General features: G+C 54.2%; 6 protein-coding genes across 12 annotated transcripts in view; 1 reads left to right on the forward strand and 5 right to left on the reverse strand.

Annotated features, from left to right (window-relative positions):
• The window catches only part of AGPAT1 (1-acylglycerol-3-phosphate O-acyltransferase 1), a 9,666-nt gene extending 6,975 nt beyond the window's left edge, over positions 1-2,691 (reverse strand). The window contains exon 1 of one of the 3 annotated variants that reach the window (XM_030803983.1): positions 2,336-2,691. The gene's annotated coding sequence lies outside the window, so the exon portion shown is untranslated. Of the gene's footprint in view, positions 1-633; positions 964-2,025; positions 2,139-2,335 lie in introns of those variants that run through there. The other 2 variants (XM_030803982.1, XM_030803981.1) reach the window with 2 other exon arrangements.
• Positions 2,692-3,181: 490 nt separating this feature from the next.
• RNF5 (ring finger protein 5) lies at positions 3,182-5,581 on the forward strand. The gene is made up of 6 exons (XM_003272142.3): positions 3,182-3,443; positions 4,326-4,344; positions 4,437-4,549; positions 4,663-4,717; positions 4,795-4,912; positions 5,015-5,581. Exons 1-6 carry the CDS (start codon positions 3,304-3,306, stop codon positions 5,110-5,112), a joined length of 543 nt encoding a protein of 180 aa, XP_003272190.1. The 5' UTR covers positions 3,182-3,303; the 3' UTR covers positions 5,113-5,581.
• A 171-nt stretch (positions 5,582-5,752) lies between these two features.
• On the reverse strand, positions 5,753-9,217 carry AGER (advanced glycosylation end-product specific receptor). 4 transcript variants are annotated; one of them, XM_012503054.1, is made up of 11 exons: positions 8,947-9,217; positions 8,657-8,763; positions 8,331-8,526; positions 8,100-8,164; positions 7,893-7,980; positions 7,620-7,802; positions 7,347-7,477; positions 7,026-7,167; positions 6,390-6,416; positions 6,135-6,261; positions 5,754-6,024 (listed from the first exon to the last, which is right to left on the reverse strand). In XM_012503054.1, the coding sequence occupies exons 1-11, from the start codon at positions 9,089-9,091 to the stop codon at positions 5,928-5,930; spliced, it is 1,308 nt and encodes a 435-aa protein (XP_012358508.1). In that variant the 5' UTR covers positions 9,092-9,217; the 3' UTR covers positions 5,754-5,927. The 4 variants fall into 4 exon arrangements, with proteins under 4 accessions (XP_012358512.1, XP_012358508.1, XP_012358515.1 ...); XM_012503058.1 differs by lacking the exon at positions 6,135-6,261 and having other exon boundaries at positions 5,753-6,024; positions 6,308-6,416; XM_012503061.2 differs by lacking the exon at positions 7,026-7,167 and having other exon boundaries at positions 7,318-7,477; positions 8,331-8,484.
• A 298-nt stretch (positions 9,218-9,515) lies between these two features.
• PBX2 (PBX homeobox 2) lies at positions 9,516-14,978 on the reverse strand. The gene is made up of 9 exons (XM_003272139.4): positions 14,471-14,978; positions 13,506-13,579; positions 13,043-13,290; positions 12,752-12,942; positions 12,433-12,568; positions 12,029-12,182; positions 11,589-11,677; positions 11,380-11,466; positions 9,516-11,250 (listed from the first exon to the last, which is right to left on the reverse strand). The coding sequence occupies exons 1-9, from the start codon at positions 14,689-14,691 to the stop codon at positions 11,158-11,160; spliced, it is 1,293 nt and encodes a 430-aa protein (XP_003272187.1). The 5' UTR covers positions 14,692-14,978; the 3' UTR covers positions 9,516-11,157.
• A 438-nt stretch (positions 14,979-15,416) lies between these two features.
• GPSM3 (G protein signaling modulator 3) lies at positions 15,417-17,568 on the reverse strand. 2 transcript variants are annotated; one of them, XM_030803335.1, is made up of 4 exons: positions 17,124-17,568; positions 16,800-16,902; positions 16,361-16,522; positions 15,417-16,155 (listed from the first exon to the last, which is right to left on the reverse strand). In XM_030803335.1, the coding sequence occupies exons 1-4, from the start codon at positions 17,132-17,134 to the stop codon at positions 16,018-16,020; spliced, it is 414 nt and encodes a 137-aa protein (XP_030659195.1). In that variant the 5' UTR covers positions 17,135-17,568; the 3' UTR covers positions 15,417-16,017. The 2 variants fall into 2 exon arrangements, with proteins under 2 accessions (XP_030659195.1, XP_003272194.1); XM_003272146.4 differs by having other exon boundaries at positions 16,361-16,560.
• A 1,955-nt stretch (positions 17,569-19,523) lies between these two features.
• The window catches only part of NOTCH4 (notch receptor 4), a 29,181-nt gene continuing 23,308 nt past the window's right edge, over positions 19,524-25,396 (reverse strand). Inside the window, exons 23-30 of the mRNA XM_030803336.1 lie at positions 25,218-25,393; positions 23,284-23,503; positions 23,007-23,088; positions 22,779-22,917; positions 21,974-22,269; positions 21,600-21,747; positions 21,011-21,108; positions 19,524-20,832 (exon numbers count right to left, since the gene is read on the reverse strand). Coding sequence (XP_030659196.1) covers positions 20,119-20,832; positions 21,011-21,108; positions 21,600-21,747; positions 21,974-22,269; positions 22,779-22,917; positions 23,007-23,088; positions 23,284-23,503; positions 25,218-25,393 — 1,873 coding nt within the window. The 3' untranslated portion in view covers positions 19,524-20,118. The remainder of the gene's footprint in view (positions 20,833-21,010; positions 21,109-21,599; positions 21,748-21,973; positions 22,270-22,778; positions 22,918-23,006; positions 23,089-23,283; positions 23,504-25,217; positions 25,394-25,396) is intronic.

Genomic DNA, 25,396 nt, shown 5'->3' on the forward strand with positions numbered 1-25,396 from the left:
TCAAAACTGGATGTGAGACATGGACACAAGAATGGAGAATGGGCAATTCTGATAGAAAATAACACACCATTTCTACACAGCCTATGGATAGCATTGGGAGAACCTAGTTGCACACAAGCCATTAAACATGTCAAAGGCACACAGACTCAATGTAGAAAACATGGCTCCCATAAGGCATTTGTGTGTCAGTAAGGGTCTAGCAGTGTGGAAGGCCACTGAGAAACAAGAGGTCCTGTGCCTAGATGGAAACAGAGGCGCCTAAGGGTATTCCTAAGAGGCAAATTCTGCTGGCCTTCTCCCCTCATGACCCTTCAAGAGTCATGTGGGGTCAAAGGGCAAGAAAAAGAATTGGGAAAGGTGTAGGGAATTGCCTCTCCAGGATTCCCTGTGCACACTCCCAGTCCCAAATTCACAAGGGTTTCCATTTCTCCTCCCTCCCGTGTCTCTTCCATCCTTCCTCCCTCTCAGGTCCCTCTCCTATCCCCAGCAACCCTTTCCCAGTCAGCCCCTCTCCTTTCCCCAGCAACCCTCTCCCCTCGTCGGCCCTCCCAGACCCAATCTCTCCCCTTCCCCTCATCCTAGTCGCTTTCAGCACCCTCTTCCCTCCTCCTCCCATCCCTTTCCCGCCCACACCTCAGTGGGGTAGGGGGCCTGGGGGGCTGGCCCCCTCCCCAGCCAGGCTGCGGCAGCGGTGGTGGCGGATGGCTGTGTCTCTGTCTCTGTCGGGGTGTCGGTGCCAAGGGGGCGACGGGATTTGGGGGTGTCCTAGCCCCGGCCGATGGAGGGGAGGTGGGAGTGGGAGGTTGGGCCCATAGCGGTAGGAATGGTGGGGGGCTGTCCCCCCAGCACCCTCCCTCCCTCCCTCCCTTTCTGCTGTCTCTCTGAGGGCTGGGGCCGCTGCTGCCGCTATTCCCCCGCCACCCCTCCCCAACGCCTGCTGGTTTCCGGGGCCGGCCAGGAAGTGGAGGGCGGTGATGGGCAGCCTGTTTTGCCAATCGTCTCCCAGAAACTCAGGCATCTCCTCCCCACATCTACCCGTGTCCTCTTGCGAGCCCCGCCCCAGGGCTCTCCCTCGGTCTTTGCCCCCATCTCTGGCTCCAGCTGCATCTTTTTTTTCTCTAACTCACTTTCAGCTATGGATCCCCTGGTGCTGTATTCCTCCTTCGGCCACTCAAGCCACTTTTACTTGGTCTCTTTTTTTCTCAACTCCGGTTATCTGCTGCTTATTCCTCCCAACTATTCTTAAAGACCCCTTTTCCCGTACCCATTCAATTCTAAACATTTATCAAGCATCTATCTACCATATGACAAACATTAAGTTCACCTCTCTTCTTTTTCTCTCCAGGACTCCATCTCACCCCATCTCACTCTCCAGTCCTCTGGTCTGGTTTCCTTTGCCCTTTGTCCCTCACTATCTCCCAGCAGTCCAGCTCCCCCCTCCACCTGCCTTCTCTGGCCTTTAAAGAGAAGAGATCTCTTCGGCCTTATCCCTGACCCTTTCCTTTTCCATGCTCTTTTACCTCTGTACTTTTTCTTTCCCCCTTCCTTCCTATCAGTCTCCTTACTTGCCCAAGCTGAGACAACCCCTTCTCACAACGTACAATATGGATACATCTTTTCTTCCAATGGAAATTTGGCTTCAGGGGTGCTTTCTAGAAAAATAAAAAGTGAGGAAGAATGCCGATTCCTCTGGAAGGAGGGTGCCTCCTTAATTTGGTAGCCATGTGTCTAGTTTTCCACCCCCTCTTCTCTTCCTCCACTCCCATTATCCCTTTACTAGGATCATTCCATCACTTCACTCTCCTTCATTTCCACCTTTCCCTCTCAATATCTTCCTTCCTAAACCTCAAGTTTCCTGAATCCTCATCTGCCCCAGTCCTTCTTTACGCAACTGCTAACTTCTCATCTTTCCTTACTCTTGAGTCACATGGGATCTTTTATCAAGGTCCCACCTCTAGCCACACCTTTACCCTGCAGGAGTTTACATGCCCTCGGGAAGACGATTGGTACTGGGAGGACCGTTACCTAGTTCTGCTCCTTTGGTCACAGTGAGGGTCAGTGACTGTAGGAAAAGCCCAAACTCCCCGGGGTCCAACCCGGGAAGAAGACCCTATTTCTGATGGGCAAATTATAAGGAGGAAAGGGCGGGTCTAACCCCCACGGGTCTCCTTAAAAGGGGCGGGCTTTGCCCCTTCTGCACCACTCACAAAAGGGTTGAGCCCAGAGCTTTCCTGCTCTGAAGGTTTAAAACGGAGTTGAAGTCAATCCTGTTCTACTCTGTGTACAACATTAAGAAAGGGATGGGCCTTTAGTTCAGTTTTGCTCTGTAAATCACCTGATGTGGGGAGGGCTGAGTCGTCCAGCCGAATGAGTTGGGTTAACACCAGCGCCGCAGATCGATGTTCGTACTATCCAAACGTCGGGCTAATCCCAGTTCTGCTCCCTTAACTAAAAGGGAGGGGCAGACCCAAGTTCTGCTCTCTACGTCACCAAAAGAGGTTGGAGCCATTTTGAACCCTGCGACCCTAGTGTTTTCCCTCTTTCCCTAGCTCTTCGCCGTCTTTCCCGATGTCGGCCAATCAGGGGAAAAGGAAAAGGCCCAATCAGCAGAAAGTCCACAGCTGAAGGACGCGGATGAAGCGAGCCGAGGACTTTGAAGTGCAAGCCTCGCCAATTGTAGAGCAGTCACCATGGCGACAAGATAGGGGTGAAGAGGTGGAACAAGAGAAGGTTCAACCCTCACAGGATTGGCCCACCCCCGTCCCGCCGCTTGCTGCGCAGGCGCGTTTTACCTAACCACCATTTTCCGTCAAGTTCTAGCCAATGAGTTGCTTTGGAGCCATACGCTCCAAAGTCCAATAGCAATCCGGACATTTTCTGAAAGACGAAGCGAAGGAAAGAAAGAGGCTTATAGTGGGCGAGGTCTGTAGGTATTCCCGAGCAAATTGCTTATGGCTTTGGTTATGACTGACAACTACTCAGACGAATAAAGCCCTCCTTGGCCAGGCGACAGGGTGTAGCGAGTTATTACCAATCCCTTGGCATTGCACATTGACTTAGACCGTATCAGCCAATAGCCACTGTGGGAAGGCAGGACTGCACCAACCTTTTCCCGCCCCTACCCTTTGGGCCAATCCTTTCTTTTGAATTCTTTGTGACTGGTAGGCATTCAGACCAATAGTGATTAGGAAACCTTGAAGCCTGCCCAACGATCGTGGGCAGGAGGTGGTTTCTGGTTTGTTGGGGCGTGTGTATGTGTATTTGGGGGGACTGAAGGGTACGTGGGGCGAAACAAAACCGGCCATGGCAGCAGCGGAGGAGGAGGACGGGGGCCCCGAAGGGCCAAATCGCGAGCGGGGCGGGGCGGGCGCGACCTTCGAATGTAATATATGTTTGGAGACTGCTCGGGAAGCTGTGGTCAGTGTGTGTGGCCACCTGTACTGGTGAGAATCGAGGAGGGGGGCGGAAGGCGATGGGTCTCGCTTATATACTGGAGAGGCTAGGAGCGAATAATCATACAGTCATACAGATAATCGGAGGGCACGTTCCCGTAGGTGAGGCCCGACAGGAGACATAAGACTTTGCTGGTATGTGTGGGTGGGAGTATAACGGTCGAGATCTGTGGAAAGAAAGGTCTTAGGAACCAGGAGCGGGGGCATGTGATGTGCTGAGAAGAGAAGGTGGGGCGGGGAGTGGCGGGACAATGTGAGACCCGAGCCATCTTACCCCAGAGAAGTGAGGGGTCTTAGCTGTGCAGGTGGAAACAAATGAGACACAAAGGTTAGGGGAGGCACGCATCAATTGAGTCGGGGAGAACCAGGAAATATGGATCACATTCAGATGAGATCTGGGAGGGGGCTGGTATAAGGGCACTGTGGAGAGGCAGACTTGAAAGGTTAAAGGGTCGTAAAGATAGGGACATTATTGAGCTTGGAAGTGAGTAATGGGGGAATGTGCTAGTAAAGGGGTTTGCTGTGGAGTGATGGGGTTGGGGTTGAAAAGAGGAGACCTGGAAAGAGGTGGCTGAAGGGAATTAGAAATTAACTTGAAAGGCAGACGAGAGAGGGCACTAAAATTTGTATGTGTTTGTTGGGGAGAGGAGAAAGGAGAGGGTTGAGTGTGTTGAGGATGGGCTGAGCTTTAGGTGTTGGAAGATCAGACAAGCAGGAAGGCCAAGTTGGCTGGCATGGTAGAGGTTGCAGAAAATCTGAAAAGCAACAGCAGGTTGCTTGGGAAGAGGGGTCAGATGGGATTCTGCGAAGTCTGGGGTCTGTGTCTCTCTTTTCTGTAGCTAGTTTGACCTTCTTTTTTTCTCCCCCATTCAGTTGGCCATGTCTTCATCAGGTGCGTACTCAGGAGATGAAGAGGGAAATGGGGAGGTCTGAGGAGCTGGAAGACCCTCTTTTATACTGGAAACCACTGCTTTTTCTCCCCAGTGGCTGGAGACACGGCCAGAGCGGCAAGAGTGTCCGGTATGTAAAGCTGGGATCAGCAGAGAGAAGGTTGTCCCGCTTTATGGGCGAGGGAGCCAGAAGCCCCAGGATCCCAGGTGAGAGACTGGAGGTGTTGCTTAGGGAAGATTGAAGGCTTCCGCCCTTGGAAAACTGTGCGGAAGATCAGAGGAGAAAATTCCCTGTTAACTTTCTCTCTCCTCTTCCTCAGATTAAAAACTCCACCCCGCCCCCAGGGCCAGAGACCAGCTCCAGAGAGCAGAGGGGTGAGTCTTCTTGTCCAGTTGTGTCCCTTCCTTGACAGATTTGCAGGTTTCCCATCTGACTTTTTCTGCCTCCCTAGGGATTCCAGCCATTTGGTGATACCGGGGGCTTCCACTTCTCATTTGGTGTTGGTGCTTTTCCCTTTGGCTTTTTCACCACCGTCTTCAATGCCCATGAGCCTTTCCGCCGGGGTACAGGTAAGAGTCACACTCAGCTCCCATCAGGGAGCCCTGTGAATCCCCTCAGGCCCCCTCCCAGCCTAGGAGCATATGCTTCCACAGCTTTCCTCTCTCTCACAGGTGTGGATCTGGGACAGGGTCACCCGGCCTCCAGCTGGCAGGATTCCCTCTTCCTGTTTCTCGCCATCTTCTTCTTTTTTTGGCTGCTCAGTATTTGAGCTATGTCTCCTTCCTGCCCACCTCCAGCCAGAGGAGAATCAGTATTGGGGGTCCCTGCTGACCCTTCCTTACTCCTGGACCCCCTTGACCCCTCTATTTCTGTTGGCTAAGGCCAGCCCTGGACATTCTCCAGGAAGGCCTGGGGAGGAGGAGTGAAGTCTGTGCATAGATGGGAGAGCCTTCTGCTCAGAGGCTCACTCGGTAACGTTGTAATTCTCTGCCCTGGGGATGGAGGATGGATTGAGAGAATGTCTTTCTCCTCTCCTAAGTCTTTGCTTTCCCTGATTTCTTGATTTGATCTTGAAAGGTGGGCAAAGTTCCCTCTGACTCTTCCCCCACTCCCCATCTTATTGATTTAATTTAATTTTTCACTCCCCAGAGTCTAATATGGATTCTGACTCTTAAGTGCTTCCTCCCCCTCACTACCTCCTTTAATACAAATTCAATAAAAAAAAAAGGTGAAATATATTGATGGGATCTCTTCCCAAGTTCACCCCCCCCCGACAGAAGCACTTCTCCCCAACTTGAGTAGATGTTTGGTGTAGTATGGGGAAGTGTGGGGATGAGTCCCTTTCCTTCAGGGCCCTCAAGGGTGTAGGGGTGAGGTTGTGTCACACACACACACACACACACACAAGAGCAAGATGTGTCAGGTGTTTAATCATCATTGTGGGGGGCTCTGGTTGTAGAAGAAAGCTTGGCAAGGTGGGGTTACACAGGAGAGAGATTATACAGGAGAGAATTGGTCTGGGGCCAGAACAGTTCAAGGGAAAAAGAAAAGGGAGCTGATGGATGGGATCTGTCTGTGGGCCCCTCAAGGCCCTCCAGTACTACTCTCGCCTGCCTCAGGTTCCTCCGACTGATTCAGTTCTGCACGCTCCTCCTCTTCCTCCTGGTTTTCTGGGGCCTTCCTGAGGAGGAAGATTGGGGAGAATGCTGCACGTTGTTGTTCCACCCCCCACCCCTCTTCGCTTGCTGCCTGGAAGCCCTAGGTCTGAGGGGTCTGGCTTTCTCCACTCACCTCTCCTCTCCTTGGCGTCGCCGCCTTTGCCACAAGATGACCCCAATGAGCAGGGCGGCTGTCCCCAGGCCTCCCAGGATCCCCAGGGCCAGGGCTAGAGTTCCTAGCCCTGATCCTCCCACAGAGCCTGTATGGAGACAGGGAAAATTGAGAGCACAGCCCCCATCACTCACCATTCATTTCTTGTTGACCATCCCCCCGGTCACATGTGTTGGGGGCTATCTTCTGCTTCCCTGACTTTATCAAACCCCTCACCTGCAGTTGGCCCCTCCTCGCCTGGTTCTGGAAGACAAAGTTGGATCCAGTCAGAAAGAAGACTTCGGGTTGAGAGAGGGTTATTTAGTGGGAGCCCCAGTGGAGTCTTTCCCTTTTTTTTTGAGATGGAGTTTTGCTTTTGTTGCCCAGGCTGGCATGCAATGGTGCGATCTTGGCTCACCGCAATCTACGCCTCCTGGATTCAAACGATTCTCCTGCCTCAGCCTCCCAAGTAGCTGGGATTACAGGCATGTGCCACCACGCCTGGCTAATTTTGTATTTTTAGTAGAAACGGGGTTTCTCCATGTTGGTCAGGCTGGTCTTGAACTCCCTACCTCAGGTGATCTGCCCGACTCAGCCTCAGCCTCAGCCTCAGCCTCCCAAAGTGTTGGGATTACAGGCGTGAGCCACTGCGCCCAGCCATCTTTACCTTTTTTTAGTTCAGAGGGAAGAAGGGAGAGGCTTGGCTGCTCTCTTGGCAGAATTTGGGTGGGGCAGGGGAGACTTGGGTGTGGGTGCACGGAGGGAGAGGTGGGGTGGCTCTTGGGGATAAGGTCAGAATGGGGCAGGAAATTAGAGCCTGTGCTGTCCTGCACCCTAGTCCCTGGGTCAGTAGGGCTCGGGGAGAGGTCTCACCGATGATGCTGATGCTGACAGCACGGCTTTCCTGGGGCCCGTGGCTGGGATGGGTGGCCACACAGCTGTAGGTTCCCTGGTCCTGAGGCCCTATCTCAGGGAGGATCAGCACAGGGCTGGGGGGAAGGGGCAAGGGCACACCCTGGTGGGGGAAGGGGAGAGGAGACTATTTCAAAACCCTTGTCTTTTTGTCTCCACATCTTCAGATACCCTCTCTTTCTCCTCAGCTCCTAGCCTGCCTTTCCCTCGTTAGCCCTCTGCCCTCCCTGTTGCTAGTTATGGTTCACCCTACCTCCCAGCCTCTCTCTCCAGGTCACTCACATCCTTCATCCAGTTAATTTGAGGAGAGGGCTGGGCAGGGACCTCACAGGTCAGGGTTACGGTTCCACCAGGAGCTACTGCTCCACCTTCTGGCTCCACCACCAATTGGACCTCCTCCAGAGGCACAGGCTCTGGGAGTTGGAAGGGTTGTGAGGTGTAGAGTCACACTTGCGAGTGATCCCGGTGGCCACGGGCTTGACTCCCTCTTTCCCTAAGGGTCAGACTTCCAGAATGTGCTCACGTGAGCTTGGGGCCCTCCCCACCTCTGCTCACCCCAGACACGGGGCTGGATGGGGGCTGTGTGCAAGGCCCGGCGTCGGGGAAGGCCTGGGCTGAAGCTACAGGAGAAGGTGGGATGGGGATCTCCTCCCCGGGCTGGGGTCACCATTAGCTCCGAATGCAGTGTGAAGAGCCCTGTCTCAGGGTGTCTCCTGGTCTGTTCCTTCACAGATACTCCTATGATGGGAGGATGAGACAAATTATCCCAGGGTGGGTGTGGGAGTGAGATCAGGGAGAAGGCAGCTTGGGGGGCACCTTAGGACTCACCCTTCTCATTAGGCACCAGGGACTTCCCATCCAAGTGCCAGCTAAGAGTCCCTGCAGGGTAGCTTCCCTCTGACACACATGTCCCCACCTGGGGAAAGAGTGGTAACCTCAGAATCCTTTGAAAATGAGAGATGCCACACACCCACATCCACACACACTCGCCTCCTGTTCACAGGACCGTTTTCTACTTCTGCTTTCTTCCACTACCTTATTGGGAACACCAGCCGTGAGTTCAGAGGCAGAATCTACAATTTTTGGCTTCCCAGGAATCTCTGAAGGAGGAAAAATCCAGTCAGAGGCTGTAATTGTGAAGGTTCTCAAACTCTGTGTGTGGAAATGGGGCCAGTGGAAGTCAGAGGCCCTCATGGGCCAAGGCTGGGGTTGAAGGCTTTTTCTTGGATAAGAGGGGGACCTTGGAGAAGACCCTGGAATTCTTACGGTAGACACGGACTCGGTAGTTGGACTTGGTCTCCTTTCCATTCCTGTTCATTGCCTGGCACCGGAAAATCCCCTCATCCTGGATCCCGACAGCCGGAAGGAAGAGGGAGCCGTTGGGAAGGACACGAGCCACACTATCCCAGGGGCCTCCTCCCTGGGGAGACAGGACCTTCCAAGCTTCTGTCCGGCCTGTGTTCTAGAAGCAGAGAAGCGGGGCCTAAACAGTGCAAGGCCTTTGGGAAAGGACTGTGAGGCAGAGTGACGGGGATCCAAATCATTGCTGGTCTCCCTGGAAGTTGGGAGGCTGCAACAGGAGCCCCGCTTACCAGTTTCCATTCCAGCTGCTGGGGTGGTTTCTTGGGGGCCCCCTTACACTTCAGCACCAGTGGCTCGCCGATCCGGGCTGTGATGTTTTGAGCACCTACTACTGCCCCTGGGAGATAGCACCATGGTAGAGGGGCAGGAAGGGAATGAGGGCTAACAAAATTTGGACAGGGTGGGTGAGGAACCTTGAAAAGCAGTTCCTCGGGTTCTGGGAAAAGTTCTAGGACGATTGGGGTGTGGGGTTAAAGTGCTTTCTGCAGGGAGGGTCAGTGGGGTGGGGGGAGTGGCTCACCCCACAGACTGAGGACCAGCACCCAGGCTCCAACCGCTGTTCCGGCTGCCATCCTGCTTCCTTCCAGGCTCCTGGCTCTGTCTGTCCCTCTCCCTGCTGTGGCCTCCGCCCTAGGTGGGGCCTGCACCCTCTCTCCAGCCCCCATCTTTCAGTCGTCTTTTCACAGGGAATGCTAGGAATTCATGCCTTTGGGACAAGAGTCCTTCAGGTACTAGAGAAATAATTATCACTCCACCCCTGGGCACTACCAGCCTCTGGGTACAGTCACTTCCCTGGGGGATGGGGAGTGTACCCTCTAGGGTCTCATTCCCTCAGAGCCCCTGATCCTATTTATTCCATCAGTCCATCAGGGCTGCCTGGTGACCCACTGGAGCCCCATCTTGATTGGGCAAAGTTGCATCAATAAGGTTCCGGCCAGACTGTTGTTTGCAAGGGTGCAATTGGGCCTGCATCCTGAAGGCAAGGTTGGGGAACAGGAGAGAAACCTGTTTGGAGCTTCGTGAAAGAAAATCATTTTTTTTTCTGGGGTTTCTCATGTTTTTTGAAAAAAATTCTCAACTAAACCCAGGGAAAAAAGAAATTTCTTTATTTAAAACTGCATTTTGTTTTTTTTCTGTGAAACTACACAAGTTTACAAGTGAGGAGAGAACTGCCCCCGGCCCATGCCTCCCACCCCCCCACCCATCACACTTCCAACCTGTCCCCAGTCCTGCCCGGATCTTTAATGGGAGGGGTTCCCCACTCTGACAGTCTTGTAAAATCCTGAGAATGTCTGAGGGGATCAGATGGTAGGGTTCAGGGCTGAGGATGGGACAGTGTTGATGTTACTTTTCCCCCACATCTGGCTTTTTGCAACCTCCTCCCTCTCCCTACCCCTTGATTTTGGTGTGACAAAAAGATACCTCATTTCTGGGGAAATTGAGGAAGATACATACACAAGCACCCCAACCCATATTTAACATATTTGGCAATAACTCCCTTCCCATTCTTCCCCCTCCAATTTTCAAATAGTAGTTTTTAAAAAAATTAAAGACATGTCACTCACAGGGGAAGATGGCATCTTCGATTTCCTCAAAATTACTGAGTCCAGCCCTGCCCAAGGGTTGTGGGAAGAAGGGGGATGAGAGGCCAGCAGGGCAAGCCCTTCACTGCCTCCACGTCAAATGCGGCAGAAACCTGCCTGCATGAGCAAAGAACACCTAAGGGATTTTAGGGGGCAAAGCTTGGTGCCCTGTAAAATTTACTTCCTGATGGACAGGCCTGGAGCCAGGGGGGCCTCTTTACCAGTTCTGTTTGTCCCCCTTTCTCTTACCAGGACCCCTTTGGCTTATCACCCCTAATATGGGAAAGTAAGAAATAAAAAAAAAAGACAAGAAATCAACATATTTATAAAAAAAAAAACAAGCTACTTCCCCAAACTAAATTAAAAATTAAGAACCACCACCACCACCACCAACCACCACCAATAACAAAAACAACAACAAAAAAAACCAGATGGGATCCCAGGGTTTCTTTTTCTTTCTTTAAAAAAAAGAAAAACGTTCAACCCCAAAGCCCAGTCAATAATTCCCTAAAGTAGCAGAAACTCCCTCCGAGGTAGATATCTGAGTCAGACACTCTCGTCCACCGAGCGATTCTATTGGTTTAAGATGAGCTGCGTATGAGGTAAGTAAGCCGTCTGGAGGGGCAGGGGTGGGGATGCATGGGGGCGTGGCCCATGTCCTCTGTCCAGAAGTCATGTCCCCATTTTTGGCATCTCTGATTGGGCAGGGCTGGCGTCTCCACAGATTCCAGAGCATATAAGTGCGGTGGGGAAGGGAAAGTCGGGGAGCCCAGAGAGAGAAACAGAATAGTTGCAAGTGGGAGTATGTGTGTGTGAGGTGTGGGAGAGGGAGAGAGAAAGACACAGGAGAAAAAGGGGTCTGAGAAATAGGTTTCTGGGTGTGTGTATGTTTCTGTGTAAGAAAGAAAGCGGGAGAGGAAAAAGATGGAAAAAAGGGAGAGACAGACCCCACACTCCCCTTAGAGGCCCCATTCTTCCTGCCATGTAATTAGCACCCCCAGCACAGAGCTTGTTAGGGAGGGGATGACCCCATTGGCCCTTCTCTGTCTTGTGCTTCTCCTGTATTGGGGTTTGTCCTCTGGAAGCCTGCGTCCTCTTCGAGAGTCGCCTTGTGAGAGCCCCCACCCCTGTGACCCTGAGGGGCAAGATCAGTTGGAGGTATCAGAGTGAACACTCCCTGGTCCCTCCGTTGGGGATGTCACTGAAGAGGGGGTCACAGCCTCCTGCCAGCTGCCATTTGCCTGAAAGGAGAGACAGAGTACAGAAAACAGAGAAGGCCCTGGGAACCCTGTGTGGGCACAACACTACTAGGGAAAATGCCCCTCTGTCCTGTGAGAACTGGACAGAGAGGGGCTTCAGGATCCACTCACCCTCATTTCCCGTGGGCTATACATCTGGCCTCCCCCGAGGTTATCCCCATAGCCCCCTGGTCCCATCGAGTGTCGGAGTGATTCCACCTGCAGGCAGCAGACGAAGGTATGACAGTGAAGAGAAGCATCAGAGGAAAGAGGTCTTGTATCCTAAAGTAGGGGAAATGGAGCTGGGGAAAGCCCTACTCCAGAGGAGATGGGCATCTGACCTGGGAAGCAGAATAGGAATCTCCGTTGAGCCCAGGCATCCCCAGAAACATGTCTCCAGATCCTGAGAGATTGAAAGAGCCGCCAGAGCCTTGGGGGGGGCAGAGAGGGAAGAGTATAATAGAGCCCATGATGGTAGAAAGGGGATGAACCACAACTCTCAGCTCTTGTGGGGACATGCTACTATACTCCAATTATCCACAAAATAACATACCAACACACAGAAAGAGCAGGCTGTTCCTTCGCCTTCCATGGCCACCCGTGGGAAGAAAGGCAGAACTAAGTTCACTGGAATGGCCTCTGTCCCCTGACATCTCCAGCCTATCTCAGCTCGGTCCCTCTCACCCCAAAAGGCCCCCTCTCTGCTATGATGCTGCCTAGATAGGAAGTGGGAACAAAAGCAGGAAGTGTGCAAAACAGCTGGGGTGACAGTGGGATTCACCTGCAGAGGAAGGGGGTGTCGGGGAGCTGGTGCGGCTGTGGCCCCCCTGGGTGACTGACACGGCGGTCTTGACAGCATAGATGTTTGCCTCCTCTTGGAACTTTCCGATATTTTTCTTATAGCGAATCCTCTTGTTGCCAAACCAGTTGGAGACCTGTGGGGCAGAAAGGAGGGTCGGGTAGAAACATTTGCCTCTGAAGTCCTTCACTGAATAAGATGCGAGTGAGAGCATTTTTTTTTTAATGCTTCCTGTTCTCACTATGCTGTTGCCCAGGCTGGTCTCCAACTCAAGTGATCCTCCCACTTCAGCCTCCCTAGTAGCTGGGATTACAGGAACACACCACTGCACCTAGCTGAGATGTGTGCACTTTGCCTGACAACTCCTCCCGAAACCTCCATAATACCTGAGACACGGTGATGCCACACTTCTTGGCAAGCTCCTCCTTGGCCTCCTCACTAGGATATGGGTTACTCAGGTGGGAGTAGAAATACTCATTTAGGACCTCAGTGGCCTGTTTGCTGAAGTTACGGCGCTTTCGTCTACAGAGGAGGGAGAAGAGCGGTGAGGAGGATGTTGATGTCCTGGCAGGGCTGTCACATGGCATGACCCCAGAGTCACCATTGTCATGGAGTACCATGTTGTGCAGCATGGCAGCTCAGGGTCTTGGAGAGGAATGGGAAGGAGCCCAGTGCTGGGGGCCAGCCTGGGGTCCCTGGGCCCACCTGGCATCCAAGAAACGGGAGCGCAGGATCATCACGGCCTCGCAGGTGCTCTGCTTCAGCTGCATCTGGATGGCGCTGAACTTTCGATGGATGATGCTCACCATGCGTTCCATCTCTTTGGGGGCCACGGGCCTGGTGCGGCTCTGCTCCCTCAGCAGGTTCATGACATGGGTTGTGAACTCATTACATGCCTGTAGTGGGGGCCAGTGGGCTGGTGAGGAGGAGCCCTTTGGCCATGGGATTCCCCTGCAAGAGCCCTTCCCTCCACCCACCCAAGCCTCCTCTCCTTACCTGCTCATACTTCTCCAGCTCCGAGTGGTATATGTGACGGATCTGGGCAAGTTTGCTGCGATAGTCCGAGTGTTCGATGGAGTTGTCAGGGGACACGCCGCCCCCAGAGGCTGCAGCAGCTGCAGCTGCTGCTGCTGAGCCACCCCCTTTCTCGGGCCCAGCCACACCCTCTGCCAGAAGCATGTTGTCCAAGCGCATCAGCTGTGGGTCCACTGGCTCCTCCTCCTGGGAGCTCCGAATGCTGAGGCCTAGCATGCAGGCGAGTGGACTTAGGGACCCAGAGACCCTGATACCCAGTGCTCAGTCCTCCTGGTGCTTCCTGGAGAGCCAAGTTCCCAGGCTTTGGTTCCTTCCCCAGTCCCCCTGACTCCTCACTTTCCTCAGGGCCCCAAGTTGTCACACTCTAGCCCTATAATGAACAGGGTTCTGTTCCCAGAGTTGAGCAATCGGGGGGCCCACATACCGGTTTTCTCCTTGATTTCACACAGGACGCTAAAGAGAGCAGGCTTCATTCGGTGGCAGTTTAGGGCGTGTTTCCTTGGGAGGAGTGGGAGTGGGGAAAGAGAAAAGTTGAGGTGCTAGAGAAACAGAGCAGGGGGCCTGAGAACAAGGAGGGAGGAGGGTCAATCTGCGGAGGGAGGAAGCGGATTGGGGGTGGAATGAGTTGGGGAGGGGAGTTCTTGGGAAAAGATCAGCTCCCAGAGCATGGGGAAGCTGCTCGGCTTCAGGGAGACACAGGGAAGATGCAGGCAGCAGGCTAAAGGCTGGGGGCTTTGGGAGCTGGTCTAGAAAGGCATGAGGAGGAATCTGGTAGTGGATGGAGAAAGGAAAGTGACTTGGTAGGTTTCAGAGGGAGACAGACAGAAGCTGGGATTGAGAAGAGTCAGAGTTTGAGGTGGCAGAGCGGGGCTGGGGGTGCCGAGCTAACTGGGGAGATCAGTGTAGGGTGTGTGAAGGGGTCCTGGGGCTGAGCAGGTGGGAGGCTTTGATGCACCTAGTGTCTGGCTGAGCAGTGGAGAGGAGCTTTAGGGGCTCTGGAGAGGGTGTGGAGGTCTCCACATCTGGAGAGAATGAGGGGGCTGGGTGGAGAGTTAGGGGAGAAGATAACATAGCCCAAGAACAGTTTCTTAGTCTGGGAGCCAGAGGGGGCTCCCGGAGATGGGGCTGTTCCAGGGGAGTGCGGGGGTCAGCAAAAGGTTAGGAGTGGGGAGCGGGGCCATCGGGGGTTCCCTCTGTGAAGGTTTCAGGGCCTGGGGGCGAAGGGAGGTTTGAGAGGGATCACTTTTCTAGGGGCTCCCAGGAATAAGGAGAGAAGAGAGCTGTTGGATCCTGGAGAGGGCCCTGGAGTTGGGGGGGCTCCCAGAAGATTCAGAGCATGTGAACGGGGTTTGCTGGGTCTGTGTGGGGTCCCGGGGTGGGGGCACTCACTTGGCCTGGGCCTCGTCCAGGCTCTGGTCGGTGATGGTCATTATCTGCTGCAGAATGTCCCCGATGTCTTGCTTCCCTCGGCCTCCCGGGACCCCCCCGCTACCCCCACCGGGGTCTCCGCCACCGGGAGGCTCGCCAGGGCCCCCAGGCTCCCCACCCACCAATCCCAGGCCCCCCCGGCCCCCGCCTGGAGGGGGCGGCCCCAGTAGCCGCTCGTCCATAGCTGGGGGGGGGCCCTGAGGCCCCCTCCCTGCTCCGCCCCTCCCCCCGCCTGGTTACTTCTCCCCCCAAACTCGCTGGGGCCGCTGCTCCCTCCGCCCCAACCCCCGCCCGTCTGCCCCCTGCTCCCGGCTCCCCCGGGGGTTCACCCCGGCACTGAAGGGAGACCTGGGGTACCGGCTGGGCCCCCCACAGGAGACCCCGGCCCCCGGCGGCGGAGAAAATGGAGCCGGAGAGAGAGAGGAGGCCCAAGCGGGGGTGTGTGTGAGAGAGAGGGAGGAGGGAGGAGGGAGAAGGGGGGGAGCGAGGGAGGGAGGCTGGGGGAGGGGAGCCGGGGAGGAAGAGGAGGGGAGAAGAGAGGAGGAACAGGGAGGAGCTGGGGGCGGAGAGTGAGACACAGAAACAGAGGAACTGAGACCGAGTGGAGGAGGGGAGAGGGAAGAGGGGATGAGGGGAGGAGACGGGCCATCTGAAAAATATGGGAAGGCCCCCGGCTCAGTTCATATTTCTTGTTCTAATGACTCCCCTCCCTGTTCTACTTAATTAAAACCAGGAGAGGGGGGCTGGGGGAGATAATTAGGGAGGTCTCCAGCCGCTGCTTAATGAGCCAGTAATTAACCAGCCAGCGAGGGGAGCTGGCCTCTGGCCAGACTGGGGAGAGAGGCGGCCTCTGGCCTCACCTTCCTACCTTTCACCCCGCCTGGGCCCCCCAGACACCAGTCTTCAGTCCAGAGGGGAATTACATTTATTCACACAATCAAAACATCAGACAGACTCAGCAGCAGTGGGGAGGGAGGGTGGGCAGGGCTAAAGGTCCATTCACAGCCTGTAAACCCCTCAGTCTCAGGGATGGGGGGTGCTGGTAGTGGGACTGGGAGAATAGTCTTAATCTTTCAGGTGCCCACCCACCTTCCCTTCTTACTGGGAGGAAGGGTGGAGCTGTCTTTCAGGTTATAATCTCTCAGGTGGAGGCCTGAGCCCTCAGACCCCAGTGCCTAGTAGCTTGACAATTGGTGGTGTCCCCACAAGTTAGGGAAAAGACTCCCAGCCACTCCTTGAGATGGGTGCCTAGGATCCCCCTTACTGCCTCAAGCTCCCATGGACCGGTTGGGGGGGAGTTAAATTCCCGTTCCACCTCGCCTGTTCCCAGAGTTTGAGGACTTTCACCCTGTCCAGTTCCCAGGGAAGGTGATGTGGGAGATGAATATTGAGATTTGTGCTGTGTCTTTCAGTCTCTGGTACCCCTGCCAAGCAAGAGTTGAGGGCATGCAATGGGCTGCCCAGCTTTGAGACCAGTGTCGAGGAAGGGCTGGTTGGGGGCTCAAGTCTCAGCAGGTGTGTGTGGGGGGCCGGGACCTTTGCTCCTCCATTCGACCCCCACCCTGAACTCTCAGCAGCAACTCCAGGAGCTCTTGTCCCCCTGGAGGGAGGGGAGGCTCTGACCGCTGGGCTTCCATCCGCTGGCACTGGAGGAGTGGAGGGAGAGGGAGAGCTTTGGTGAGGGTCTGAGGGGAGGAGGTTCTTGAGAGGATCAAGGGTTGGTATGGGGAGGCATATAGGAAACCTGTGAAGGCGATGGGGTGCCTAGGGAGAAACAGGAGTAGAGCCCAAAAGAGAACAGGGGCCAAGAGACCAGGAGGCCTGGGTTTGCCTCCTGGGGGGATGTCTTACCTGGTGACTGAGGATGGTGCTGTAAAGCTGTTCTCTGTCCTCGAGAGGACGGAGTGGGGCAGGGGCTAGGCTTGGGGGGTTTTGGGGGGTGTAGAAGGTGGCCCTCTGCTCCTCCAGGCGGCGGGACTGGGCGTCAGCCACCAGGTCCAGAAGGAGCTCAGTCTGCAGGGAGAGCAGGGAGGCCGAGCGGGGTCCCAGGGCTGGGGAGAGGGGTGTGGAGGGCTCAGAGACCCAGAGTGGTTAGCAGACAGGAGCCGCGGGGGAGTGTGGACAGGGTGACGTGATTAGGGACTTTGGATCAGAGGAGAGGGGGTGCAATGGGGAATCCCAAGGGGAGTCTGGAGGAGGTGGGGAGAGGGCCCACAATGGAGTGGGCCTTGGTAATGGGGTCAGGATGTGGGCACCAGGGTCGGGGCTCTCCCTGGATGGGTAAGGGTACCTGTGTGGCGGGTCCCTGGAGGAGGAGGGGACGGAGGAGCAGATCGCCAAGGCCGAGTGGTGGAGTTTGGAGGGGGCCAGCCTTCCTCATCCTGAGGGGGGCCCTGATGCCAAAATATGTCCATTCTAGTCAAGCAGTGGTGGTTGAACGGGGAGGAGTGGACAGGGGGCTAGGCCAGTGGCCCGTTTCCTCTCTGTGTGTCTCTGTTCCTGCCTCAGTTTGCCCAAGCCTTTCAAGGCCCCTGTGTGCCTACATTTCTGCCCCAGGTCCTCTCACCTCCCTTCTTTCCCAGTGTCAGCCTCCCCAACCCCGTGCCCAGCTCACCTGCTCACCATCCTCTTCTTCCTGGGGTCTCTCAGCCTCCATCCCCTGGAGGGGAGAAACTGGTGGGGGAGGGGTGGCTGGGATTTGGGAGGAGGGCCGGAACCTTGGGTTCCTGAGGGGAGTGGGGGCTGGAAGGGGTGGGGGTGAGCTGGGGGCTGGATGCCTGGGTACTGAGCAGGAAGCTGGGTTCCTGGTCAGCCCCCCCACGGGCCCCGCCCATCCCTGTCAACTTCCTCCATTCTCTTTTTTCCCACCCAAACAGCTTGTTCAGTCTCTCTCGCCCCAGGGGAGCACCGAGACTGGGAAAAACTCCTCCAGCTGCAGGAGTGGAGGGGGCTCATGGTGGGGAAGGACTCCTGGCGGTCTCATCTCCAGAGCCTCAGTGGCCCCCTAATCCCTGGCTCTGCTCCCTCCACCCCACCTCCTCTTCTGCTGTTTCTGTCAACACAGGAACTAGCTACACAGGAAGTGGTTTCACTCCTCAGAATCCCCCTCCCCCCAGCCAGGTCCCTTCCCTCCCTAAGATAGACCCTGGTGTAGGATTTGGCCCTCCCGATCTTCCCTCTTACTTACTGGGACTGGGAGGGGCATGGTTCCAGTGGGAAGTGGAGGATTCAGATCCAGGGATGTGGAGCTCTCAAATATATACATAAAACCCTAGCACTGGGTCCAACACATAGTAAGTATTCAATATATATGTATTGAATAATCATCCCTGACCTCTAGGTATTTATAATCTGTTCAGGAGATGGCCAGCTGCGGTGGCTCACACCTGTAATCCTAGCACTTTGGGAGGCTGAGGTGGGTGGATTGCCTGAGCTCAGGAGTTGGAGACCAGCCTGGGGAACATGGTGAAACCCCGTCTTTACTAAAATACAAAAAATTAGCCGGGCATGGCCACATGTGCCTGTAATCCCAGCTACTCAGGAGGTTGAGGCAGGAGAATTGCTTGAACCCGGGAGGCGGAGGTTGCAGTGAGCTGAGATTGTGCCACTGCGCTCCAGCCTAGGTAACAGAGCGAGACTCTGTCTCCAAAAATAAAATAAAATAAAATAAAATAAAATAAAATAAAATAAAATGTACTCTATTCAGGAGACAAGACGTGTACCAAATGTGAGAGTATAGAAGGGTTCATTTTGGAAACTTATAGTTTAGTGCAGACAAGGGGCCAGGGAAAGCTTATTTTGGGCATAAAAGATATAGATATGGAAAAACGAGAGGCTGAGATAGGAAGATTGCTTGAGCCCAGGAGGTTGTGGCTGCAGTGAGCCATTTGTGCCACTGCACTCCAGGCTGGGCAACAGAGCAAGACCCTGTTTCAGAAAAAGAAAGAAATGAAATGAAATTGAAAAGGGAGAGGACTACCTCTCTGGCTTGGTCTTTGATCAATGCTAATCAGGCTGGTTGGCATTAAGGAAGGAGCAGGGCAGACAACCATTTGGTACCTCTAAATGGCAACCTGTCATGTTAGGGAGTTTATAACTGAGTGATTTGGAATGTGAAATGTGATGAAGAGGTCTGGTCCTGCCACTTATTGCTTGCAATCTTGGGCAGATCTCTGTGCTTCAATTTCTAAGTGAAATAGGGTTTTAATAGCACCTACTTCATAAAGTTGATGTATTAATAATGTAATAAAGCGCTTGATGCATAGTGAATACTTAATAAACTGTAGATATTATTGGCTTTCAAAATGCCTCATGACTCCATGTTTCAAACCTAGCAACATATTGCTGCAAGGTGGACAAAGTTTCAAGACACTCTTTCCATCTACTTGACTTATGGCCTTAGGAATCTCCTAAGTGGCCATAACTAAAAGCCCTAGGATGAGGGACAAAGTGTGTGCATCATCTAGTGCAGTGGTCTCCTACCTTTTTGGCACCAGGGAAGAGTTTCGTGGAAGACAGTTATTCCATGGTCGGTGGGGATGGAGGGCTGGTTTCAGGATGAAACTGTTCCACCCCAGATCATTAGGCATTAGATTCCCGTAAGAAGCGAGAAACTTAGATCCCTTGTATGCGCAGTTCACAATAGGGTTCGAGTTCCTATGAGAATTTAATGCTTATGCTGATCTGACAGGAGGTGGAGCTTGGGCAGTAACGCTCGCTCACCTCCTGCTGTGTGGCCCAGTTCCTAAGAGGCCATGGACCAGTACCAGTCTGCGGCCCAGGGGTTGGGGACCCCGACCTAGTGTGTGTGGGTTCTTCCTTGGCTACTAGACTCTTGCTTTGAGATAATACCCTAAATTATCATACGGCCCCTAAATATACTTATTCTTGCTTTTAAACTATACTTACATCCTCCATCCAATCCAAATGCTAAGCCAAAAGCACAAAATGCTGACACTATGCAGTCACTCCCATCTTTTTTCCCATTCTTCTGCCCAACTCCTCCAAACAAAGGTAACACTTCAAATCAGCTTTATTATGGGTGGCAGATTTAGGGTTCTTAAATAGCGATAACAGTGGCTAGAAGAAGCGCTTCATCCCCGCAGTGGAGTTTCTTTGTTGTGAGGGGAGGGAATGCACGGAGTCATCAGCTGGGGTGGCCCTTGGCCACTTTTCAGCACCTACACAGTGCCTGGCACATAGTAGGTGCCCAATAAATATTTGTCAGCCATTTGTGGGCAGTGGGGACAATGGATGATAGGGGCTCCCTTTGGAAACCATATATAGGAAAGAACATCTTACATCCCATATGCTTGCAATTCTTGGTTCCAACTTAGGGGTATTTCCACTCCACTCTGCCCTCCTGTGGCCTGTCTTATTTTCTGGAGGAGGACTGGGCCTGCCTCATCGTAGCATCTTAAACCCTCTTTCCAGAGCTGCAGCTTCTCCACGTGGAAGATGCCTGCTCTGGTGGGCATACATTCATTTTTAGAGAGAAACTAAACTCACAACCCTTCATTTTTGGGGCTCCATCTTAAAACCAGGAAGGCCTTCCAGCCTGCCTTTTAATGGGTAATCATTTTTGGAATTCCTCCCTACCATGTATTCTTCTATTTTTTACCCTCTCCTCCTTGGTTTTTGGGCATTTCTTGGTGGGCTGGGGGACCACAGTCAAGTTGAGGGGATCCCCGTTCCGGGGACGGAGTAAGGCAAGGAGGCGGGATCGGAATGTTGGAGGCAGAACCGCAAGCTCCCAGAGCCACCCAATCACAGGGCCAGTCATCCGTTGAGACCCTGCCTCCGCGCCCTACAGCCACTCCGTATCTTCCTCGCATTATCGCAGGGTTGGGCCGAGGCCCGCGCATGCCTGCAGAAAACCTACGGCCGCGAGGGGGCGGGACTCCTCCTGCTCCTACTCCCGAGAGGCTCCGGCAATAAGAATAGGCCCCGCCCCCCCGCGCAGCCAAGTCTACGGACCAAGTCCGAGCCTGCAGACAAGCTCCGCCCCCACGAGGGCCTGCTCCGGCTGACAGCGTCCGGCAGCGCGGCAGAGCCCCGCCCCCATGCGGGGGCACGCTTACTGACGCCGTCCGTGCGCACGGGAAGGGCCGGGCCTCGCGGCCCGGCGTGGCTTTGTGATGGGCCTCTAGTGGCCCCGCCCCTTCCAGCAGCGTCAGCAGATCCCAGTGGTTACGTTGGCGAGCGACGTCCGCGGGCGCTAGCCCAGCCTGGTCCCGCAGCTCTCGGGCTGCCCCCAGCCCCAACAACAGCTGGGCTACTTCCACTGCACCTTCCCGTGCCGCCAGGAACAGCGGCGTCTGCTCCTGCACAGGAGGAAAGAGCCAGGGGCGATATCAGGGAAGGCCACGCCCACAGGACTAGGCCATTCTGCCTTCACTTACGGGACCACTGGCCCCTCTCCCTTCAGGCTTTGCGGGTTACCGCACTTTCCATCTCTCCTGCGCCCGACTGTTTTGTGAGAAGCCCTCTGTCCCATCTAACCCTGTTGTCCTGGGCGTCTTTATCGGCTCCGGCCTGGAGAAGCGATCGGGCGGCTCGGGCGTTGTTCACGGCAGCAGCCCAGTGCAGCGCAGTTTTCCCTACGGGACGACGTGGGAGGTTGTTACCGCAGTTGGGGGCCAGACGCCTGGGTTCCGGTTTCCCACGGGTTCTGGCCTTGGGGGAAGGGCTATTCAAGCTGGCTGGTCCCTCAAAGGCGGGAAGCGTTGCCCAGGAGACCACTGGCCTGCAGGAAGTGTTGCCCTGGTGACGTCACCAGTGCGCGGGAGGGACAATGGAGCATTGTTCTGGGGTCGGTGAGACCGGAAGACAGTCTTCCCCCACGAGATCCCGCCCCCTTTCCACAGACAACTGTGTTCCATGCCAGTTCCCCAGTAAGCTGGAGCGGAGGGCCAGTGCGGTGCTGAGGGTGGGAGTTGGGGCGGCCCATACTTCCACCGCATCGCAGATTGACCGCCGTAACAGAAGGATGAGAGGGAATGCCCCTCCGCTGCACCTATATTTTGCACGCTATCTCCCACCCCATCTGCTCAACTTCTCTATAGCACACATCACCCCTTCCTCTACATACCCCATTTATCTCTGGCCCCCACGTCTGCTTGGGCTGCAATCAGTTCTTCAACCAGGTCTTCCACCGCCAGTCTGGCAGCCAGCATCAAGGGTGTGGTCCCATCCTCTGTGCGAGCGTCCACTGCAGTTTGTCTGCTACGGAGCAGAAGCTGGGGAGACAGAGGGCCAGTGACCCCTGGGGTACCCTGGACTGCCAACTCAAGTTCCTTGCACTTTTAACCCCTTTCGCAATCCATATTCAGCCATCCTCCGCAGTTTCCCTGTCAGGTTCCCAATCACACCAATTTCCTCTTTGTCAAACTCTAGGGGATGCTTCTGTCCAGCTTTACTTGTAAGCTCGCCCCATTCCCTGTAGGGACCTCAGTGTGTGCTAACCTGGCAGACCTCCCGAGCATCAGCAGCCACAGCAGCATGAAGGGGTGTGCGCCCTGCCCGGTCTGGCTGGTTGGGGTTGGCTCCCGCCTCAATGAGGCGGCGGGCAGCGGTTGGCCGGGAGAATCGGGCAGCCAGGTGCAGGGGGGTCTCCCCAGTGCCCACGGTGTGAGCCTGGGGACAGGCCCCTCCATCCAGCAGAGGTTCCCAGGGCTCAGGACATCCCAACCATGCCCCTTGGAAGGTCCTGGACTCTACTTCCCCACAGCAAACTGCGGACATCAGGGGTGTCACCCCATCTGTTGGTAAGACATGAGTAATGGGTCAATCTAAAGGACACAACAAAGGGGAAGGGACAACATGTAAGCTCAGAGAGAATCAAAACCTGAGGTGTTGGGAAGCTAAGCTCCGGCTCTGTGTGGCTTTAGTCAAGTGACTTTTCTACTTTTCTCTGACTTCAGTTTCTTCCTCTGTAAAAGGAACCTGCAGCTTAATTCTCTGACATTCCAGGGCAGTGGTTTTCTCAAACGAGTCTGGATCAGATTCACCTGAAGGGCTTATTAAAACAGATTGCCTAACATCTTGAATTCCTGAGTCAGTAGCTCTGTAGTGGAGCCCAATAATTTGCATTTCTAACAAACTCCCAGGTGATGCTGATTCTGCTGCCTGAGGACCACACTTTGAGAATCATTGTTCTAAGGCACTCAGTCTAAAATTAGTTCCTCTAGTTTTGATATTAAAGGACTCTCTGATTCTAATAGAGTCAAAGGACTTTTTTTTTTTTCTTGGTCTGGGGTGACTCACATACCAGGTCCACGGGTGTCCAGGTCAGGGGCTTCCATCTCGGATTCCTGGGGAGGAGTTAGCATGGCTGCCTGAGGGAGCGCCCCACAGCCACCACTCAGAGACCAGAGCTGGCACTTGGAGGGTGGGCCTGTTTCTTCAGCCTTTGGGTAAGAGCAAGGATCAGTGAAGATTGATTTGCCCTTTCATCCCTTCCATCACCTCCAGACCATTCTTGCCCCAGCCGTTTCACCTGGCGCACCTCCTCTCCCTCCTCAGGGCCTGAGCACATCACAACTCCATCCTCATCAACTTCTGCCTCTGGCTTCAGTGCCCTGGAAGGGAATGGGTGGGTAGAGGTTACACGGAATTATGACCATCAGGGTCTCCAAGATTTCCAGCAGGCTTCCCACCCCTCTCTCCTTCCCCTATCTTTGACTTCTGCAATAGTATTTCTTATCTTTTCTGATTGTAAATATCGCCATAGGAGAGACTCCCCTTCCTGAGCCTGGGTTTCTCCTCATTCTCACTTGAGACCAATGCTGTCCTCGCCCAGTGGGGGCCGGCGTCGGTGGGGAGCTGACTGAGTCCGAGGCCGTCGAGTGAAACCAGGGGGCAGCCAGAGAGCTCCATGCTCTCGGCGTCGACGCCGGATGAGCTGGAGGACGAGAAGAGCCCCTAGGGCCAGGAGAATCACCCCGGCCACTGGGGAGCACAGCACAGGCCAGGGAAGCCGGTTGGCAGGGGGTGCTGGTGGGAGAGACAGAGTCACAAAGAGAGGCCACTCCTGGTGAGACTGATTACTGTTGGGAGACCTTTGGACAAGTTTAATAGCCTGTCTTTGCCTCGGTTTCCTTATCTGCAAAATGGGGATGATAATATAGGTTGAGGTTGGGCACAGTGGCTCATGCCTGTAATCCCAGCACTTTGGGAGGCTGAGGCAGGTGGATCATATGAGGCCAGGAGTTCGAGACCAGCCTGGCCAACATGGCAAAACCCCCTCTCTACTAAAAGTATAAAAATTAGTGGCCGGGTGTAGTGGCTCACGCCTGTAATCTCAGCACTTTGGGAGGCTGAGGCGGGTGGATCACGAGGTCAGGAGATCGAGACCATCCTGGCTAACACGGTGAAACCCCGTCTCTACTAAAAATACAAAAAATTAGCCGAGTGTGGTGGCCGGCGCCTGTAGTCCCAGCTACTTGGGAGGCTGAGGCATGAGAATGGTGTGAACCCGGGAGGTGGAGCTTGCAGTGAGCCAAGATCGTGCCACTGCACTCCAGCCTGGGCGACAAGGCGAGACTCTGTCTCAAACAAAACAAAACAAAACAAAAAACAAACAAACAAACAAACAAAAAAATTAGCAGGGCATGGCGGCATGCCATTGTAATTCCAGCTACTCAGGAGTCTGAGGCAAGAGAATTGCTTAAACCCAGGAGGCATAGGTTGCAGTGAGCTGAGATGGCGTCACTGTACTCCAGTCTGGGTGACAGAGTGAGACTGTCTCAGAAAACAAACACACAAAAAAAGGCTGAGTATCCATAATCCCAATCCCAAATCTGAAATGTTCCAAAGTCTGAAACTTTTAGAGTACCAACATAACCCTCAAAGAAAATGCTCATTGTAGCATTTGAATGTTGTGTTAGGGATGCTGAACCAGTAAGTATAATGCAAATATTCCAAAATAAAAAAATCCGAAATCTGAAACACTTTTGTTCCCAAGCATTTCAGATAAGGGATACTCAACCAGCAGTACATGCCTCATGGGGTTGTGGGGGAGGATTAAATGAGGTAACAATGTAAAATGCTTAGAGTAAGGCACAAAGTATGATATAGCAGTTATTATTCTTTTTTTTTGTTTTTGAGACGGAGTCTTGCTCTGTCGCACAGGCTGGAATGCAGTGGCGCGATCTCGGCTCACTGCAAGCTCCACCTCCTGGGTTCACGCCATTCTCCTGCCTCAGCCTCCTGAGTAGCTGGGACTACAGGCGCCCGCCACCACACTCGGTTAATTTTTTTGTATTTTTAGTAGAGATGGGGTTTCACCGCATTAGCCAGGATGGTCTCGATCTCCTGACCTCGTGATCCGCCTGCCTCGGTCTCCCAACGTGCTGGGATTATAGGCATGAGCCACTGCGCCCGGCCTATTATTCTTTCATGTACTATGAGTTGTCTGATACAAAGACGATGAGATATTCTCAGTCTGGTAGAGAAGATAAACCATCCCTTTGTTGGAGGGCTATGACAGAGGTTAGGATAATGTGCTTAGGGAAATAAGGAAGGAGACTGTAGAACAAATGGGCCAGTGGGAGATTCAGTTAGAGAAAGCAGGGTTAGGGAAAGGAAGTCCCCACAAAGAACATTTTCAGTCTCAGCTGTCCTGTTTGATTCAGCCTCCACTGCATGTTGCTAGCATGAGAGCTGGCCTGGGAACAGAGGTCAGAGAAAGTGGCAAGGGGTCACCTACCGGTCCCTGCATGAGGGTGGACAGCCAGCAGTGGTCCAGGCAGCAGGGGCTCCAGGGCTCCCACTGCAGCCATCGCAGCAAGGAAGCGGAGTAGAAGCCCAGGGTCCCAGGGACAGCGGGATGCCGGGTGGTCAGGGCCACAGCGGGACAAATCCACACCCATTACCACCACAAACCTG

This window comes from Nomascus leucogenys, chromosome 22a (assembly GCF_006542625.1).
Source record: "Nomascus leucogenys isolate Asia chromosome 22a, Asia_NLE_v1, whole genome shotgun sequence".
In the NCBI taxonomy this organism is placed as follows: domain Eukaryota; kingdom Metazoa; phylum Chordata; class Mammalia; order Primates; family Hylobatidae; genus Nomascus; species Nomascus leucogenys.

Excerpts from the sequence above, each read along its gene's own strand:
- RNF5 (XM_003272142.3), top strand. The coding sequence starts at position 3,304 with ATGGCAGCAGCGGAGGAGGAGGACGGGGGCCCCGAAGGGCCAAATCGC. Across the intron at positions 4,718-4,794 it reads CAGCTCCAGAGAGCAGAGGG|GGATTCCAGCCATTTGGTGA; the intron begins GTGAGTCTTCTT and ends CTGCCTCCCTAG. Across the intron at positions 4,913-5,014 it reads GCCTTTCCGCCGGGGTACAG|GTGTGGATCTGGGACAGGGT; the intron begins GTAAGAGTCACA and ends TCTCTCTCACAG.
- AGER (XM_012503054.1), bottom strand. The coding sequence starts at position 9,091 with ATGGGGGCTGGAGAGAGGGTGCAGGCCCCACCTAGGGCGGAGGCCACA. Across the intron at positions 7,478-7,619 it reads CATCCAGCCCCGTGTCTGGG|AGCCTGTGCCTCTGGAGGAG; the intron begins GTGAGCAGAGGT and ends TCCAACTCCCAG. Across the intron at positions 7,168-7,346 it reads AAATTAACTGGATGAAGGAT|GGTGTGCCCTTGCCCCTTCC; the intron begins GTGAGTGACCTG and ends TTCCCCCACCAG.
- PBX2 (XM_003272139.4), bottom strand. The coding sequence starts at position 14,691 with ATGGACGAGCGGCTACTGGGGCCGCCCCCTCCAGGCGGGGGCCGGGGG. Across the intron at positions 12,943-13,042 it reads AGCTGGAGAAGTATGAGCAG|GCATGTAATGAGTTCACAAC; the intron begins GTAAGGAGAGGA and ends CCCCCACTACAG. Across the intron at positions 11,678-12,028 it reads GACACCCCCTTCCTCTGCAG|GCTCTGGCGGCTCTTTCAAT; the intron begins GTGAATCCCACT and ends GCCCCCCCCAAG.
- GPSM3 (XM_003272146.4), bottom strand. The coding sequence starts at position 17,165 with ATGGAGGCTGAGAGACCCCAGGAAGAAGAGGATGGTGAGCAG. Across the intron at positions 16,903-17,123 it reads AAGAAGAGGATGGTGAGCAG|GGCCCCCCTCAGGATGAGGA; the intron begins GTGAGCTGGGCA and ends TTTTGGCATCAG. Across the intron at positions 16,561-16,799 it reads TCCAGGGACCCGCCACACAG|CCCTGGGACCCCGCTCGGCC; the intron begins GTACCCTTACCC and ends CCCTCTCCCCAG.